The sequence below is a fragment of the Salmo salar genome, chromosome ssa06 (assembly GCF_905237065.1).
Source record: "Salmo salar chromosome ssa06, Ssal_v3.1, whole genome shotgun sequence".
Taxonomy (NCBI): domain Eukaryota; kingdom Metazoa; phylum Chordata; class Actinopteri; order Salmoniformes; family Salmonidae; genus Salmo; species Salmo salar.
In genome coordinates this window covers 12905945-12926925 of record NC_059447.1, presented here as the reverse complement: position 1 = coordinate 12926925, position 20981 = coordinate 12905945, and the positions used below count along the sequence as shown (strand labels likewise).

The following is a 20981-nucleotide window of genomic DNA, read 5'->3' as shown; positions in this document are numbered from 1 at the left end:
AATTTAGAAGACCCAATCCAAGCAATTACATTACTGTTGATATTTACATTTACTGGACTTTTCACAGCATTTGTCAATAATAGAATCTGGAAATATGCTGGATATATTCAGTGACATAATAAGAATGTTCATGCAACATTTGGGCTAGGTGAAAATTTTTATTTGGAACAAAGCCCTGCATCCCCACCATCACACAATTACTGTTGATGTTTATGCAATCCAACAACGGTCCACTACAATCCAACAACGGTCCACTACAATCCAACAACAGTCCATTACAATCCAACAACGGTATATTACAATCCAACAACGGTCCACTACAATCCAACAACGGTCCACTACAATCCAACAACGGTCCACTACAATCCAACAACAGTCCATTACAATCCAACAACGGTCCACTACAATCCAACAACAGTCCATTACAATCCAACAACGGTCCATTACAATCCAACAACAGTCCATTACAATCCAACAACGGTCCATTACAATCCAACAACGGTCCATTACATTCCAACAACGGTCCACTACAATCCAACAACGGTCCACTACAATCCAACAACGGTCCATTACAATCCAACAACAGTCCATTACAATCCAACAACGGTCCACTACAATCCAACAACGGTCCACTACAATCCAACAACGGTCCACTACAATCCAACAACGGTCCACTACAATCCAACAACGGTCCACTACAATCCAACAGCGGTCCATTACAATCCAACAACGGTCCATTACAATCCAACAACAGTCCATTACAATCCAACAACGGTCCATTACAATCCAACAACGGTCCACTACAATCCAACAACGGTCCACTACAATCCAACAACGGTCCATTACAATCCAACAACGGTCCACTACAATCCAACAACAGTCCATTACAATCCAACAACGGTCCATTACAATCCAACAACGGTCCATTACAATCCAACAACGTTCCACTACAATCCAACAACGGTCCACTACAATCCAACAACGGTCCATTACAATCCAACAACGTTCCACTACAATCCAACAACAGTCCATTACAATCCAACAACAGTCCACTACAATCCAACAACAGTCCATTACAATCCAACAACGGTATATTACAATCCAACAACGGTCCACTACAATCCAACAACGGTCCATTACAATCCAACAACAGTCCATTACAATCCAACAACAGTCCACTACAATCCAACATCAGTCCATTACAATCCAACAACGGTATATTACAATCCAACAACGGTCCACTACAATCCAACAGCAGTCCATTACAATCCAACAACGGTCCACTACAATCCAACAACGGTCCTTTACAATCCAACAACGGTCCACTACAATCCAACAACGGTCCACTACAATCCAACAATGGTCCACTACAATCCAACAACGGTCCACTACAATCCAACAGCGGTCCATTACAATCCAACAACGGTCCACTACAATCCAACAATGGTCCACTACAAATCTCCATCTGGTTTAGGTAAAAGCATAATTTGAAAGCGCCTCAAATTTAAGCTCTTATCAGTGACCAAATCTGCCATTTTGATCTCTCATACCTGGACCCTGGAGGGCTACATACAGGGCTACATACACTTCCTGCAGCTGAGAATGCATCAATGGAGGCTGTTGAGGGGTGGACGGCTCATAATAATGGCTGGAATGGAGCGAATGGAATGGCATGTATTTGATACCATTCCACCGATTCCACTCCAGCCATTACCACAAACCCGTCCTCTCCAATTAAGGTGCCACCAACCTCCTGTGGAATGCATGCATACAGTATGTAGGAAGACAATGTGCTACACTAGATTTATTTGGGATGTTACCAATAGGAACTTTACTATAATGTTGAGGTTGTTTAGAAGCACATCTTAGCTACCCTCTTGACAAGAACATCAAGTAACATCACTAATGGTTTGATCCAGTAACGTGTAGAGTAGTCTTTATTATCCCCGGGGGGAAATTCATTCATTGTGTGGTTTAAGAGAGAGAAAAGGGGAGGGAGAGAGTGAGAGGATGTTTAAATCCATTTGTTTTAGTATCTTACCACAGAATGCTGTTGTGGCCAGTCGACTTCTCTCTAGAGGCGGGGCCCATTTGGCCCAGATCCCATGGCATGCTGGGTAAGATACGCCCTATAGGGAAGTAATGAAGTGATGTACACAGTAAATATCCAAACATAATATTCAACGCACGCACGTACGCACGCACGCACGCACACACACACACACACAGAGAGAGAGAGAGAGAGAGAGAGAGAGAGAGAGAGAGAGACAGATGCACTCTAAGTACCTCGACGAGGCCTTGGCATATCCTGACTAGTATGACACAGCTGTAGTGTGTACGAGCAGCAGATGGAATCAGCATGTTGAGAGTGGATGTGGCCACTATGGCGAAGCCAAACACTCTGAAACACACCAAGACAGAAACAGTCAGAGACAAACACAACCAGCCTTCATTTCAACCACTGAGAGCTATAGAGCCCAGCCTTCATTTCAACCACTGAGAGCTATAGAGACCAGCCTTCATTTCAACCACTGAGAGCTATAGAGATCAGCCTTCATTTCAACCACTGAGAGCTATAGAGATCAGCCTTCATTTCAACCACTGAGAGCTATAGAGCCCAGCCTTCATTTCAACCACTGAGAGCGATAGAGACCATGGTTCATTAGGGGTCAGTTTAATTTTCAATTTAGTTTAATTCAGGAAGTAATTATTGGCAAATATTTTCTATGAAGATGAAATATTTAAATTCTATAAAGATTTCAATTCATGAGCTGGTTTTCATTTCATTTCCTAAATTGACTGATGTAAACATGTAATTAACCCCAATCCTGAGAGAAACGTCTTTGGTGTTATTGATGAGACTGTCCCAAGCTTTGTAGCAGTTCAAAATGTCTGATGGAAATCCTTGAATATAAGGGCTCCGTCTATACTTCATTAGTAAAAATGAATACAGAACTTTTTGATTGAGGCAACATCCGCAGCCATAGTTTAGTAGCCAATGTATACTGTTCTTTTAGTTTTTGTACCGCTTATAAATGTGTCAAGCCAACTGAGTGGCCTTGTGGCAGGACTGTCCACCCTGAGATTGAAAGGTAGGGGGTTCAATCCCCGGCCAAGTCATACCAAAGGCTGTATGAATGGGACCCAATGCACGTCTACTTGGCCCTCTGCACTAAGGAGATAGATGGAGAATAATGTCCTGTCCAGGGGATGTACTTGTTCATCAAGCTGCTACAGAAACAGGAGACAGACTCCTGTTATTATGAGGCTACTACTTATGAATAAGTCATATCGGACCCCTTCATGTTTTCATAACACTACTGTTATTAGACGTTGTTTGGGGACAAAGGAGAAAGTAGGAAATATAATGTATATTTTAGTAAAATATAATGTATACTCTAATAAAATATAATGTATACTTTAGTAAAATATAATCTATACTTTAGTCAAATATAATGTATACTCTAGTAAAATATAATGCATAATTTAGTCAAATATAATGTATACTTTAGTAAAATATAATGTATACTTTCGTCAAATATAATGTATACTTTAGTCAAATATAATGTATACTTTAGTTAAATATAATGTATACACTAGTAAAATATAATGTATACTTTAGTCAAATATAATGTATACTATAGTAAAATATAATGTATATTTTAGTCAAATACAATGTATACTTTAGTCAAATATAATGCATACTTAGGTCAAATATAACGTATATTTTAGTCAAATATAATGTATACTTTGGTCAAATGAAGCCTAGTAGTAATAAAGTTGACCTCTGACTACTTTGAGGAAAGGTATTGACATACAAAAAGGAAATCAGTCAATCAATACAGGAATAATAATCCCAAAGCATGCTAAAACATACATACTTGTTAGCTTTATATTTTTTGACACATGAAACCTCCAGGAATCTGTGTGACAATGTATCCTAAAAATGTACTTACTTGTTAGCTTTATATTTTTGACATATAAAACCTCCGGGAATCTGTGTGACAATGTATCCCCAGAAGAAGGACCCGTGGATCATCCCCACGGTCTCTGGATCCCAGCTGAACTGTGCTGCCTGTGGGAGAGAAAGAGGAGGAGAGACCATGGTTGTGTTCATATGGCACCAAACGGGAGAAAACGATCTGGGAGCAAGGGACTACCTGGATTTGTACAATAAGAAACACTAATTTTGATTTTCAGTTGCAGAACATTTTGAAGCGTTTTTTCGTTACGCGTCCTAATGAACACAACCCATGACTATGGATGTGTAGCGGAGTGGGTTCGTTAAACAATGCTTGAGTGATGAGAAACCTTGCCTGAGACCCGAAGACGTGTGTTGGCTTCCAGTGCACCTTGATAAAGGCTACACTTCGAAAGGTGCTGATTGTGATAATAAAGAAGTATTTTCAAGTCAAAGCACATTGTCCATTGACAGTATTCTTCTTCCTCTGCACAAATTAAAGCTTGGACACACTCCAACCTCAGCGAGGTCGGAAACAACCGGAAGGATCCGGTTTTCATTGATACAGTATCTTCAACCTAGCTTGCTTTTCCTCTGAAAAATGGATGTGTGGACCCCACTCAGGTATTTATTTTACACCTGCTATGTTAGGTTACACACACTGTGAGCCTCCAAGCCCAAAGTTATAACCTTTGTTGTGGCCTGTAGCCAGCCCTCCCCCTTACCTAACCTGACCTGACCTGACCTGACCCAAACCCTCCTCTTCCCACAACACTAGCTAGCAAGGTTATTTGCAACCATTCAGACAGCAAAGAAAGTAGGGAAGAACCCTCTTCAAGAAAATGTTTCTTTGAGTAGAAAGTGTGCCACATAGAACCATCGGTCACTTCAAAGAGCCTCCCTTTTTCAGACATTTACATTTGAGTCGTTAGCGCAGACAGTCATAGTAAGTAAATGTTTTCCTCATTAAAGCAGACAGTCATAGTAAGTAAATGTTTTCCTCATTAAATCAGACAGTCATAGTAAGTAAATGTTTTCCTCATTAAAGCAGACAGTCATAGTAAGTATATGTTTTCCTCATTAAAGCAGACAGTCATAGTAAGTAAATGTTTTCCTCATTAAAGCAGACAGTCATAGTAAGTAAATGTTTTCCTCATTAAAGCAGACAGTCATAGTAAGTAAATGTTTTCCTCATTAAAGCAGACAGTAATAGTAAGTAAATGTTTTCCTCATTAAAGCAGACAGTCATAGTAAGTAAATGTTTTCCTCATTAAAGCAGACAGTCATAGTAAGTAAATGTTTTCCTCATTAAAGCAGACAGTAATAGTAAGTAAATGTTTTCCTCATTAAAGCAGACAGTCATAGTAAGTAAATGTTTTCCTCATTAAAGCAGACAGTCATAGTAAGTAAATGTTTTCCTCATTAAAGCAGACAGTCATAGTAAGTAAATGTTTTCCTCATTAAAGCAGACAGTCATAGTAAGTAAATGTTTTCCTCAATAAAGCAGACAGTAATAGTAAGTATATGTTTTCCTCAATAAAGCAGACAGTCATAGTAAGTATATGTTTTCCTCAATAAAGCAGACAGTCATAGTAAGTAAATGTTTTCCTCAATAAAGCAGACAGTAATAGTAAGTAAATGTTTTCCTCATTAAAGCAGACAGTCATAGTAAGTAAATTTTTTCCTCAATAAAGCAGACAGTCATAGTAAGTAAATGTTTTCCTCAATAAAGCAGACAGTCATAGTAAGTAAATGTTTTCCTCATTAAAGCAGACAGTCATAGTAAGTAAATGTTTTCCTCAATAAAGCAGACAGTCATAGTAAGTACATTTTTTCCTCAATAAAGCAGACAGTCATAGTAAGTAAATGTTTTCCTCAATAAAGCAGACAGTCATAGTAAGTACATTTTTTCCTCAATAAAGCAGACAGTCATAGTAAGTAAATGTTTTCCTCAATAAAGCAGACAGTCATAGTAAGTAAAGTCAGAGCTACAGTCTTAGAAAAAAAAGGTTCCACAAGGCTTCTTCGGCTGTCCTATATAGGTGTCATGACTTCCGCCGAAGTCGGTCCCTCTCCTTGTTCGGGCGGCGTTCGGCGGTTGACGTCACCGGCCTTCTAGCCATTGCCGATCCACTTTTCATTTTCCTTTTGTTTTGTCTTTGTTTTACACACCTGGTTTCAATTCCCCAATTACATGTTCATTATTTAACCTCTGTTTTCCCCATGGTTGTTGTGCGTGTTTATTCGTTGTGAAGTGGTCAGTACTTCTGTGAGCTGGTGTGTTTCCCAGTGGGGAATTTATTGTTGGTTTATTTCGAGTAAAGTTACATTTTTACTCAGTTCTGTGTCCTGCGCCTGACTTCTTCCGACCCGCTACAAACTGACTCTTTACAATAAGAGAACCCTTTTTGGTTCCATGTAAGACCGTTTGGTTCCAGGTAGAACCTTTTTCCAAAAGACGTCTACCTGGAACCAAAAATAATCATTTTCCAAATGGGTTTTACCTGGAACCAAAAGTGTTCTACCTGGAACCGAAAAGGATTCTTTAAAGGGTTCTCCTATGGGGACAGCCGAAGAACCCTTTTAGGTTCTAGATAGCACCTTTTTTTTCTAAGACTGTAGGAAGAAAATAGAAGTGTGAGTGTAAGTGCCAGAACAGCGTGCCTCACCACCAGGACCTCCTTATTACCCTTCCAGACGGTGTGGTCGTTGACCATGCTGACGATGGCCACGCCCAGGTTGCAGCGGATGCCGAAGGAGATGCAGAAGCCCAGGCCTGAGAGGATGGCGATGATGTAGCGACGGGGAAGGCCGAAGCAGGTGCAGTCCACCACGGGCATCTCCTTCTCCTCCACAAGCTCTGGGCGGCCCTCGGCCGAAAGCTCGATGGTCTCGCCATTGGGCTGACGCTTTTCTAGGATTCTGGTGAAGAGCAGAGGGAGAGAGAGGGACAGTTAGTGGTAATAATAATAATTACACATGGTATTTATGTAGAGCTTTTCAAGGACCCAAAGTCGCTTTACAATTTTATAAAAGAAAAACAAGAAACTGAAATCTAGTAAGAATTGAATTGTGTTAGAATTGAACCCTGTGGTGCTCTGCTGTGGCTCAGTTGGATGAAGGAGCATTGTGGTAACAACAGCAAGGTCGTGGGTTCAATTCCCATATAATTTTTTTTTAATATGTTTTTTTATTTAACCTTTATTTAACTAGGCAAGTCACTTAAGAATAAATTATTATTTACAATGGCGGCCTAGGAACAGTAGGTTAACTGCCTTGTTCAGGGACAGAACGACAGATTTTTACCTTGTCAGCTCAGGGATTCGATCTAAAAACCTTATGTTTACTGACCCAACGCTCTAACCACTAGGCTACCTGCCGCCCCAAATCACATAGTATACTTCAAATGTATGCACTCGCTGTACTGTAAGTCTCCTTGGGTGAAAGCGTGTGTTAATGTGATGTAGTGTTAATAAGCAGGGAGAATGTGGACCAATGCAACAGCCAAGTCAAATTTCCATTGATGTGTTGAAAGGATACCTTTTTGTAAACCAACGTGTTTGTAATGTCGACGAGGTCAGGGTCATCTTCATGTTTAACAGGGTTGGGCTCAATTCCCTTTTCAGTTCAGGCATATCATGAATTTCAGTTTGAAGCTAGAGATGACTACATGACCATTTATTGAAGGGCCTGGGAGGTCGTAAGCCCCGCCACGCCCGCACACCAGTTTTTCTTATAACAACCCCAGCCGCGGCAAAAAAATGAGCATCACTGATACTGTGGATAGCATGACTGCTTCACAACCAGAAGATTGCAGGTCCGAGTCCCGGTTGGGCTACCCCCACTCAGTACTGTGTATTGGCAATCCATACAGACTGCATTAACATGACCCTAGCTATGTGTACACATGGTTAAGAGATCAAGCAAACATTTCACATAGATTTTCTTTCCAGTCTTATAGGGGTTTAATGATCAAAAAGCCTGTTTCTCCCAAGCTTACACACACACACACACACACACACACACACACACACACACACACACACACACACACACACACACACACACACACACACACACACACACGCATATGTTAAGGTCATCTCTGAATCAGCAACTCCCCCTGTGTGGGAGCATCTGTTGTTTGCCTGGTCCCTAGGTGGGTGGGTACCAGCTATGGCACATTCCCCCAGTGTTCAGTCCTTCACAGTAGCCTATACCTGCTGCTGCCCTGGCACTGACCACTCTGTCACACACACACACTTTGGACACTAAAGCGCAGTTCTGTTCAGAGTCCAAAGCAGCTGAGTCGTGATAGTCCGGCGTCCCGTTGTTACATCAAATCAAATCAAACCACATTTAATTTGTCACATGCACAGTGAAATGCTTACTTACAAGCCCTTAACCAACAATGTATAATTTTCGATCTTGCTCTGCGATCACCATCTGCAGGGAACACACAGCTCGACCATGCACCTCCCCCAAATTCTCAACCAAAGCATCTTGCGTACGTAGCTCATATTCATTTCAATGTGGTGACGGTTGCAGAAATGGCTTCAGCCACGCTGAGAATTGAAAAAGTATGAAAGCCAACGGCCTAGTATTCTAGAACACTGCTGTGCGGACCCTGACTGATAAGCTCTTAGCCCTTCTGACTCTGTCCACTCTGTCATACACACACTGGAACCAGCACCCACCCACACAGAGCTGTGCTATCTAATTAAATGTGGAGCCGTGTATCCACAGTAAAGACATACAATACAATACAGAACCTTGGACCTTGATAACAAAACCACCATGATCATTATTATTGGAGCGTGAACACGAGCTCGCACACACACACACACACACACACACACACACACACACACACACACACACACACACACACACACACACACACACACACACACACACACACACACACACACACACACACACACACACCCAATCACAGTATATATGCAATGGTTAATTTCACCTATAGCTAGTATGGCAAAGAAAGAGAGAGTGAGAAAGGGACAGAGACATAATTACAGAGAGAATGAGAGAGGGGTAGAGAGAGAGACAGAGAGGGACAGAGACAGAATTAGAGAGAGAGACAGAGAGGGACAGAGACAGAATTAGAGAGAGAGACAGAGAGGGACAGAGACAGAATTAGAGAGAGAGACAGAGAGGGACAGAGACAGAATTAGAGAGAGAGACAGAGAGGGACAGAGACAGAATTAGAGAGAGAGACAGAGAGGGACAGAGACAGAATTAGAGAGAGAGACAGAGAGGGACAGAGACAGAATTAGAGATAGTTTGTGTGTGTGTGTGTGTGTGTGTGTGTGTGTGTGTGTGTGTGTGTGTGTGTGTGTGTGTGTGTGTGTGTGTGTGTGTGTGTGTGTGTGTGTGTGTGTAGGTGGGTGTGTGTGTATCGATGTGTGTGTGTTTTAGTGTGTGTGTGTTTTAGTGTGTGTGTGTTTTAGTGTGTGCCTGCATGTGCATGTGTGTGTTTATACAGGGTCACACAGGAGCTCACAGGTTGTCCAGTTTCCATGGAGGATCCAGTTACTCAGTGAGGTCGAGAAAAGCAGCCGGAATCACTGCTAGGAGTCATTGGGTTCCAAAGAGTTGATCCATTGTGAATCAGTCTGGACTAAATCAAATAGAATGTCTAAATAGAAAGACTCATCCTTTATTCAAATCAAGTGATTTAGAGATTCCTGGAGATGATTCTTGCCTCACTATTCTCCTCTTCCATTCTTTTTCTCCCACAAGTATGAACACACACACACACACACAGACACACACTGAACACACACAGACACACACTGAACACACACACAGACACACAATAAGCATTCACTGTAAGGTCTACTACACCTGTTGTATTCGGCGCATGTGACAAATACAATTTGATTTGAATGAACACAAATACACACCACACACAAGCAAGTCCAACTCATAGATTGATTAAATATTAATAGATTTTTTGGGGAGATGAATTATTGAGTTATCCCCCTTCTAATATTCTCTGTCTTTCCCTCGTCATTCTCTCTCTCTCTCTCTCTCTCTCTCTCTCTCTCTCTCTCTCTCTCTCTCTCTCTCTCTCTCTCTCTCTCTCTCTGCACTGAAAAATATATATAAACGCAACATGTAAAGTGTTGGTCCCCATGTTTCATGAGCTGAAATAAAAGAACCCAGAAATATTTTCCAGATGCACTAACAGCTTATTTCTTTCAAATGTTGTGCATACATTTGTTTACATCGCTGTTAGTGAGCATTTCTCCTTTGCCAAGATAATCCATCCACCTGACAGGAGTGGCATATCAAGAAGCTGATTAAACAGCATGAGCATTACACAGATGCATGCTGATTGCATGAATGTCCACCAGAGCTGTTGCCAGAGAATTTAATGTTCATTCCTCCACCATAAGAAACCTCCAACGTCGTTTTAGAGAATTTGGCAGTACGTCCAACCGGTCTCACAACCGCAGACCACGTGTAACCTCGCCAGCCCAGGACCACCACATCCGGCTTCTTCACCTTTGAGATCGTCTGAGACCAACCACTCAGACAGCTAATGAAATCAAATCAAATGAAATCAAAGTTTATTTGTCACGTGTGCCGAATACAACAGTGAAATGCTTACTTACAGGCTCTAACCAATAGTGCAAAAAAGGTATTAGAGACTGAGGCGTATTTCTGTCTGTAATAAAGCCCTTTTCTGGGGAAAAAAATGATTTTGATTGGCTGAGCCTGGCTCCCTAGTGGCTGTGCCTCTGCCCAATCATGTGAAATCCATAGATTAGGGCCTAATACATTTATTTCAATTGACTGATTTCCTATCATGAACTCTGACTCAACAAAATTGTTAAAATTGATGCATGTTGCATTTATATTTTTGATCAGTATATCTCTCTGTATGTTGGTCATGTTCTTATGCTGTGCTGCAGCTTGTACCTCCCCCTTTCAACAAAGCAGATTTGTTGTAATCCCTTCAAACGCTGAAAACACGCAATCAGTCAGACGCAAACCAAGAACAGCAAAGAAGATAGAGAGAAAACCTGGTTCTACATTGAAATGTACATAATATTTATTTAGAAAAGTAGTATATATATATATATATATATATATATATATATATATATATATATATATATATATATATATATATATATAGTATATAGTATATTGTTATATTGACTAATACAATGTATAGATAGAGGGATAAAAAAACAGTGTATTTGGATGTAAAAGGGATTAAATGTTATGTCCTCCCTCCATCCCTCCCTCCATCCCTCCCTCCATCCCTCCTATCTCTCTCTCTATCTCTCGCTCTTTCTCTACCTTTCTCTCTCTCTCTATCCTACACCCTGCTACTGTACCTCTTCCGGTGTATTCTCCCTCCCTCCTCACTCGCTCTCTCCCTTTTTCCATCTCTCATTCGCTGTTCGAGTGATCCCAATCTCCCCTCCCACTCCCTCTTAATCTGTCACAACATTCAGATTAGGATTACCCTAAAATATTTACTTCCGGAAATGAACATGGAGGAATAAACGATGGCATCAACCGCAACACATACTACCGTTCCCTGCTACGCTAGTGGGCCATCCTCTAGTCTTTATTCTACCACTCTATCCTCTAGTCTTTATTCTACCACTCCATCCTCTAGTCTTTATTCTACCACTCCATCCTCTAGTCTTTATTCTACCACTCCATCCTCTAGTCTTTATTCTACCACTCCATCCTCTAGTCTTTATTCTACCACTCTATCCTCTAGTCTTTATTCTACCACTCCATCCTCTAGTCTTTATTCTACCACTCCATCCTCTAGTCTTTATTCTACCACTCCCTCCTCTAGTCTTTACTCTACCACTCCATCCTCTAGTCTTTATTCTACCACTCCCTCCTCTAGTCTTTATTCTACCACTCCCTCCTCTAGTCTTTATTCTACCACTCCATCCTCTAGTCTTTATTCTACCACTCCCTCCTCTAGTCTTTATTCTACCACTCCATCCTCTAGTCTTTATTCTACCACTCCATCCTCTAGTCTTTATTCTACCACTCCCTCCTCTAGTCTTTATTCTACCACTCCATCCTCTAGTCTTTATTCTACCACTCCATCCTCTAGTCTTTATTCTACCACTCTATCCTCTAGTCTTTATTCTACCACTCCATCCTCTAGTCTTTATTCTACCACTCCATCCTCTAGTCTTTATTCTACCACTCCATCCTCTAGTCTTTATTCTACCACTCCCTCCTCTAGTCTTTACTCTACCACTCCATCCTCTAGTCTTTATTCTACCACTCCATCCTCTAGTCTTTATTCTACCACTCCATCCTCTAGTCTTTATTCTACCACTCCCTCCTCTAGTCTTTATTCTACCACTCCATCCTCTAGTCTTTATTCTACCACTCCATCCTCTAGTCTTTATTCTACCACTCCCTCCTCTAGTCTTTATTCTACCACTCCATCCTCTAGTCTTTATTCTACCACTCCATCCTCTAGTCTTTATTCTACCACTCTATCCTCTAGTCTTTATTCTACCACTCCATCCTCTAGTCTTTATTCTACCACTCCATCCTCTAGTCTTTATTCTACCACTCCATCCTCTAGTCTTTATTCTACCACTCCCTCCTCTAGTCTTTACTCTACCACTCCATCCTCTAGTCTTTATTCTACCACTCCATCCTCTAGTCTTTATTCTACCACTCCATCCTCTAGTCTTTATTCTACCACTCCACCCTCTAGTCTTTATTCTACCACTCCATCCTCTAGTCTTTATTCTACCACTCCCTCCTCTAGTCTTTATTCTACCACTCCCTCCTCTAGTCTTTATTCTACCACTCCATCCTCTAGTCTTTATTCTACCACTCCCTCCTCTAGTCTTTATTCTACCACTCCATCCTCTAGTCTTTATTCTACCACTCCATCCTCTAGTCTTTATTCTACCACTCCCTCCTCTAGTCTTTATTCTACCACTCCATCCTCTAGTCTTTATTCTACCACTCCATCCTCTAGTCTTTATTCTACCACTCCATCCTCTAGTCTTTATTCTACCACTCCATCCTCTAGTCTTTATTCTACCACTCCATCCTCTAGTCTTTATTCTACCACTCTATCCTCTAGTCTTTATTCTACCACTCCATCCTCTAGTCTTTATTCTACCACTCCATCCTCTAGTCTTTATTCTACCACTCCATCCTCTAGTCTTTATTCTACCACTCCCTCCTCTAGTCTTTACTCTACCACTCCATCCTCTAGTCTTTATTCTACCACTCCATCCTCTAGTCTTTATTCTACCACTCCATCCTCTAGTCTTTATTCTACCACTCCACCCTCTAGTCTTTATTCTACCACTCCATCCTCTAGTCTTTATTCTACCACTCCCTCCTCTAGTCTTTATTCTACCACTCCCTCCTCTAGTCTTTATTCTACCACTCCATCCTCTAGTCTTTATTCTACCACTCCCTCCTCTAGTCTTTATTCTACCACTCCATCCTCTAGTCTTTATTCTACCACTCCATCCTCTAGTCTTTATTCTACCACTCCCTCCTCTAGTCTTTATTCTACCACTCCATCCTCTAGTCTTTATTCTACCACTCCATCCTCTAGTCTTTATTCTACCACTCCATCCTCTAGTCTTTATTCTACCACTCCATCCTCTAGTCTTTATTCTACCACTCCATCCTCTAGTCTTTATTCTACCACTCCATCCTCTAGTCTTTATTCTACCACTCCATCCTCTAGTCTTTATTCTACCACTCCATCCTCTAGTCTTTACTTTTCTCTGGCTGTCTTTACTCTATAGTGGAACACCATCTCTCTCTCTCTCTCTCTCTCTCTCTCTCTCTCTCACTCACTCTCTCTATCTAACTCTCTCTCTAACTTTCTGCCTCTCTCTCTCACTCTCTCACTCTCTCTCACTCTCACTCTCTCTCTAACTCTCTCTCTCACTCTCTCACTCTCTCTCACTCTCACTCTCTCTCTAACTCTCTGTCTCTCTCTAACTCTCTCTCACTCTCTCTTCCACTCTCTCTCTCTAACTCTAACACACGCAACCCATCTGCTCCAATATGTCTTTCCCTAACTCCACCCTTTCTTTTATATCTTTATTTTTTGGATGGACACACAGTATTCTTTACTAACCATCTCGGTTTTAGCAAAAAGTCACACTTGGGGAATTCCACTGATTATTCAATTGAGTTCATGAGAAGGATGACTGGTACACTAAGCACTGATGTATGCTAGGATTGTTTAGCATACTTACTTACTTATGTGCAATACACAGTATTTAAAATATCAAAATAGGATAAACTAGTCAGACTTCTTTCCTTCAATATGCAGATTTGATTGAGATGACACAGTTTCTTTGTCTAAAGTAAGCAATTTGGATGAAGTGGCCAGCCCACCACAACAATAGCATATTTGATAATATATTTTTTATTTATAATATTAAGTCCCTTTGGATTTCCCTTAGCACATTTGGGATTTTAGCACCTCTAACAATCTGCTGAATAATGGTATCCATGGTATCCATCCACCCAATACAAACGGAGGAGATGAAATGGTGACTAAACACCAGAATGCTACCAGCCCCATCACAGCTGAGCTGAGTGGTGGGGATGTTACAGGAGGGCCTTCATTAACCATCAGCCTTTGTATTGAGACCCAACGAGACAGATTGCAGTCTGGCACCGGCACATATGCTACCTGCTAACGAGACTAGCCCACGGCGCTAATTAACGTTAATTACACTTCTATTCACTCAAAGGGCTGCTCTTTCCCTCACGTGTGTGGTCTCTGGTCCAGGGCTTCTGCTGTACTCTAGTGGGACGTCCTCTACAGTATTGTGCAGTTTGGGACTACTGCTTACAAAGCTGTACATCTCTTTAACCCAAAAGCACTTTCAGAGTGGCTAAATTCACTGGAAATGTTAATTTAATATATTCTGGAATTAACTTTTCAATTTATTAAATTCAACACGTAGTTCAATAAGTATATGAACACATTCAATGAATGGACTGAATAACTATCCATCTTCCTGAATGGACTAAATCAAAATGGAACAGAGCCCCCATCCTGATCACTGTATCAATGCGACTCAGAGTAACTGAATCCTTAAAAGGAAGTTTGTGAAAATGAGAGTTTTCTTAAGCCCAGAAATTCTCTCCCTGTTTCAGTCCGTTTTCTTCTGTTTGGTGCCTAGTGAACACGGCCAATGTCAATTACGCTGTAACTAAAAGGTCTGTCCCTCTTCTGCTGCCATAACCTCTGTGAGGATATATCAATGTCTCTTTAACACTGCAAAACTCTCTGTTTCCGGTTGGTAGCTAGTCATGGACCAGGTATGAGACCACAAGATATGTAACCCTCTGGCATGTTACAAGCATCCAGCACCATCATCACATCATCATCATCACCATCATAACCACCATCTTCATCATCACCATCATCATCACCATCCTCACCATCAACATCATCATCACCACCCCCACCACCACCATCATCATCATCATCACCATCATAACCACCATCATCATCATCACCATCATCATCATCATCAACATCATCACCACCATCATCACATCATCATCATCACCACCACCATCATCATCATCATCATCATCATCATCATCATCATTACCATCATCATCTTTCTGTGTCCTCGTGTGAAGCTCAACCACCTCATTTCCCAGTCAGCTGATATAGTTCATACAGTGTGTTCTGATTGGTCTCAGCTGGCAACAGTTAAGAGGTAGGAAACACAAACACACATAATGAAGAGGTCGGAAACGAGACATGAGGCATGAGTCAGATGACCCTAGGCACTGTATTAATGATGTCAGGAAGGAGGAATCCAGTGTAACACATGGGGATGTGTGAAATTCACTCCTTAGCCTGAAAGATCCCCACCTGCTATTGAATAGCTGGGTAAGACTCTTCAGGAGGGCGGTCAGGTGTGTTTGTGAGGCAGAGATTCTGGGTTAGCGCCTTAGTATGAGCCGAATCAGGAGGAAGCGGTACTCCCTAAGCAAACAGAGTGACGTCTGTTACACTAGGAAACAATTGATGTTTACTGATACCTCTGCATTCCCAAAATGTTAGTAGGGACATTCTGAGGTTTAAAATGTCAACTTCTCTAAAAGTTCCCTGAATTATTAACTGGGGTTCCCAGGGATGTTCCCCCATGAGATGGCTATAATGTTTTCTCTATGAGCATTCAGTTAACTGGACAAAAACCCATTCTAGAAATGTCAAAAACAAACAGTAATGAGATGTGGTCATGCTAACGTTAGTTGTAAACCAAATTGGGCCTCCATTGGAAAGTTACCTAATGTTGCAGGAATGTTGGCTGTTTGCTGGGAAGAGGTTCCTGGGCCATTCAGAGACAGGTCAGACAGTACTATGCCGACCGTCTGGAGCAGACCAGGTACAAATACTGTACTTTAAATGTTGGAAATACTTGTGGTTGATTTAACTATCCTGGTGTGCAAAGTTTGCACTTTTGGAACAATTCCATTGGTCCATCGTTCCATTGTGCCTGATAGGAACACTTTTCTTAGTTTTTTGTCTGTCCGTTTTTTTAACGGTGCCCTTTTTAAACCAAATACAACCCGATGACAGTCAAGGAATACGATTATCATTAAATTGAGGGGACAACAGATAATTCAGGTCCTCTTTCCATTGCTGTTCCAGTCAAATGTCAAATTGCAACCTTGGTTTATTCAAAGGGTACGTTTCAGCCTTGACTGTGTGTGCGGCGTGAAGCACTGCACTACCCATAATGCAATGAGAGTATAGCATGGTCATTTGTTTCACATTTATCAGCAGAAGGCTAAAGTGAATCAGATGTGGCCTTAAGCTGACAGATTCTGCTGTTGACTTGCAGATAAGATAAAACATGCATGCACATATCTCCTGTACACATACAGCCAGTCCCAGCTAGTCCCTCTGGTGGCACTATGGAATCCATATCTACATGTACAGCCAGTCCCAGCTAGTCCCTCTGGTGGCACTATGGAATCCATATCTACATGTACAGCCAGTCCCAGCTAGTCCCTCTGGTGGCACTATGGAATCCATATCTACATGTACAGCCAGTCCCAGCTAGTCCCTCTGGTGGCACTATGGAATCCATATCTACATGTACAGCCAGTCCCAGCTAGTCCCTCTGGTGGCACTATGGAATCCATATCTACATGTACAGCCAGTCCCAGCTAGTCCCTCTGGTGGCACTATGGAATCCATATCTACATGTACAGGTAGTCCCAGCTAGTCCCTCTGGTGGCACTATGGAATCCATATCTACATGTACAGCCAGTCCCAGCTAGTCCCTCTGGTGGCACTATGGAATCCATATCTACATGTACAGCCAGTCCCAGCTAGTCCCTCTGGTGGCACTATGGAATCCATATCTACATGTACAGCCAGTCCCAGCTAGTCCCTCTGGTGGCACTATGGAATCCATATCTACATGTACAGCCAGTCCCAGGTAGTCCCTCTGGTGGCACTATGGAATCCATATCTACATGTACAGCCAGTCCCAGCTAGTCCCTCTGGTGGCACTATGGAATCCATATCTACATGTACAGGTAGTCCCAGCTAGTCCCTCTGGTGGCACTATGGAATCCATATCTACACGTACAGCCAGTCCCAGCTAGTCCCTCTGGTGGCACTATGGAATCCATATCTACATGTACAGGTAGTCCCAGCTAGTCCCTCTGGTGGCACTATGGAATCCATATCTACATGTACAGCCAGTCCCAGCTAGTCCCTCTGGTGGCACTATGGAATCCATATCTACATGTACAGCCAGTCCCAGCTAGTCCCTGTGGTGGCACTATGGAATCCATATCTACATGTACAGCCAGTCCCAGCTAGTCCCTCTGGTGGCACTATGGAATCCATATCTACATGTACAGGTAGTCCCAGCTAGTCCCTCTGGTGGCACTATGGAATCCATATCTACATGTACAGCCAGTCCCAGCTAGTCCCTCTGGTGGCACTATGGAATCCATATCTACATGTACAGCCAGTCCCAGCTAGTCCCTCTGGTGGCACTATGGAATCCATATCTACACGTACAGCCAGTCCCAGCTAGTCCCTCTGGTGGCACTATGGAATCCATATCTACATGTACAGGTAGTCCCAGCTAGTCCCTCTGGTGGCACTATGGAATCCATATCTACATGTACAGGTAGTCCCAGCTAGTCCCTCTGGTGGCACTATGGAATCCATATCTACATGTACAGGTAGTCCCAGCTAGTCCCTCTGGTGACACTATGGAATCCATATCTACATGTACAGGTAGTCCCAGCTAGTCCCTCTGGTGGCACTATGGAATCCATATCTACATGTACAGCCAGTCCCAGCTAGTCCCTGTGGTGGCACTATGGAATCCATATCTACATGTACAGCCAGTCCCAGCTAGTCCCTCTGGTGGCACTATGGAATCCATATCTACATGTACAGCTAGTCCCAGCTAGTCCCTCTGGTGGCACTATGGAATCCATATCTACATGTACAGGTAGTCCCAGCTAGTCCCTCTGGTGGCACTATGGAATCCATATCTACACGTACAGCCAGTCCCAGCTAGTCCCTCTGGTGGCACTATGGAATCCATATCTACATGTACAGGTAGTCCCAGCTAGTCCCTCTGGTGGCACTATGGAATCCATATCTACATGTACAGCCAGTCCCAGCTAGTCCCTCTGGTGGCACTATGGAATCCATATCTACATGTACAGCCAGTCCCAGCTAGTCCCTCTGGTGGCACTATGGAATCCATATCTACATGTACAGCCAGTCCCAGCTAGTCCCTCTGGTGGCACTATGGAATCCATATCTACATGTACAGGTAGTCCCAGCTAGTCCCTCTGGTGGCACTATGGAATCCATATCTACATGTACAGCCAGTCCCAGCTAGTCCCTATGCTGGCACTATGGAATCCATATCTACATGTACAGGTAGTCCCAGCTAATCCCTCTGGTGGCACTATGGAATCCATATCTACATGTACAGCCAGTCCCAGCTAGTCCCTCTGGTGGCACTATGGAATCCATATCTAGATGTACAGCCAGTCCCAGCTAGTCCCTCTGGTGGCACTATGGAATCCATATCTACATGTACAGCCAGTCCCAGCTAGTCCCTCTGGTGGCACTATGGAATCCATATCTACATGTACAGTCAGTCCCAGCTAGTCCCTCTGGTGGCACTATGGAATCCATATCTACATGTACAGGTAGTCCCAGCTAGTCCCTCTGGTGGCACTATGGAATCCATATCTACATGTACAGCCAGTCCCAGCTAGTCCCTCTGGTGGCACTATGGAATCCATATCTACATGTACAGCCAGTCCCAGCTAGTCCCTCTGGTGGCACTATGGAATCCATATCTAGATGTACAGCCAGTCCCAGCTAGTCCCTCTGGTGGCACTATGGAATCCATATCTACATGTACAGCCAGTCCCAGCTAGTCCCTCTGGTGGCACTATGGAATCCATATCTACATGTACAGCCAGTCCCAGCTAGTCCCTCTGGTGGCACTATGGAATCCATATCTACATGTACAGGTAGTCCCAGCTAGTCCCTCTGGTGGCACTATGGAATCCATATCTACATGTACAGCCAGTCCCAGCTAGTCCCTCTGGTGGCACTATGGAATCCATATCTACATGTACAGCCAGTCCCAGCTAGTCCCTCTGGTGGCACTATGGAATCCATATCTACATGTACAGCCAGTCCCAGCTAGTCCCTCTGGTGGCACTATGGAATCCATATCTACATGTACAGGTAGTCCCAGCTAGTCCCTCTGGTGGCACTATGGAATCCATATCTACATGTACAGCCAGTCCCAGCTAGTCCCTCTGGTGGCACTATGGAATCCATATCTACATGTACAGCCAGTCCCAGCTAGTCCCTCTGGTGGCACTATGGAATCCATATCTACATGTACAGCCAGTCCCAGCTAGTCCCTCTGGTGGCACTATGGAATCCATATCTACATGTACAGCCAGTCCCAGCTAGTCCCTCTGGTGGCACTATGGAATCCATATCTACATGTACAGGTAGTCCCAGCTAGTCCCTCTGGTGGCACTATGGAATCCATATCTACATGTACAGCCAGTCCCAGCTAGTCCCTCTGGTGGCACTATGGAATCCATATCTACATGTACAGCCAGTCCCAGCTAGTCCCTCTGGTGGCACTATGGAATCCATATCTACATGTACAGCCAGTCCCAGCTAGTCCCTCTGGTGGCACTATGGAATCCATATCTACATGTACAGCCAGTCCCAGCTAGTCCCTCTGGTGGCACTATGGAATCCATATCTACATGTACAGGTAGTCCCAGCTAGTCCCTCTGGTGGCACTATGGAATCCATATCTACATGTACAGCCAGTCCCAGCTAGTCCCTCTGGTGGCACTATGGAATCCATATCTACATGTACAGCCAGTCCCAGCTAGTCCCTCTGGTGGCACTATGGAATCCATATCTACATGTACAGCCAGTCCCAGCTAGTCCCTCTGGTGGCACTATGGAATCCATATCTACATGTACAGCCAGTCCCAGCTAGTCCCCCAGCTAGTCCCTCACACTGCGTCCTAATCTTACTACATGCAATTTAGAACGTACTATTTAGTAACAATGTATGCAGTAAGCAACAAATATTATACTGAGAATGCGTCATGTAATCACTTTACCTCTACCTACATGTACATATTACCTCAATTACCTCGACTAACCTGTGACCCCGCACATTGACTCTGTATTGGTACCCCCTGTATATCGCCTCGTTACTGTTCTTTTGTTGTTGCTCTTCAATTATTTGTTATTTTTCTATTTTCTTCAGTTTTTTGTATTTATCTTTTTCACTTCAGTTTATTTAGTAAATACTTTCTTAACACTTATTTTTCTTAAAACTACATTGTTGGTTAAGGTCTTGTAAGTAAGCATTTCACTGTTGAATTCGGCGAATGTGACAAATACCATTTGATTTGTAATATGCAATTGAGTTGTTTCCCGCCG

General features: G+C 42.7%; 1 protein-coding gene across 1 annotated transcript in view; it reads right to left on the bottom strand.

Annotated features, from left to right (window-relative positions):
- Positions 1-20981, bottom strand: part of LOC106606332 (vesicular glutamate transporter 1) — a 46843-nt gene that overhangs the window by 11930 nt on the left and 13932 nt on the right. Inside the window, exons 2-5 of the mRNA XM_045719788.1 lie at positions 6631-6883; positions 3957-4075; positions 2287-2401; positions 2042-2129 (exon numbers count right to left, since the gene is read on the bottom strand). Of these exons, the coding sequence (XP_045575744.1) occupies positions 2042-2129; positions 2287-2401; positions 3957-4075; positions 6631-6883 (575 nt within the window). The remainder of the gene's footprint in view (positions 1-2041; positions 2130-2286; positions 2402-3956; positions 4076-6630; positions 6884-20981) is intronic.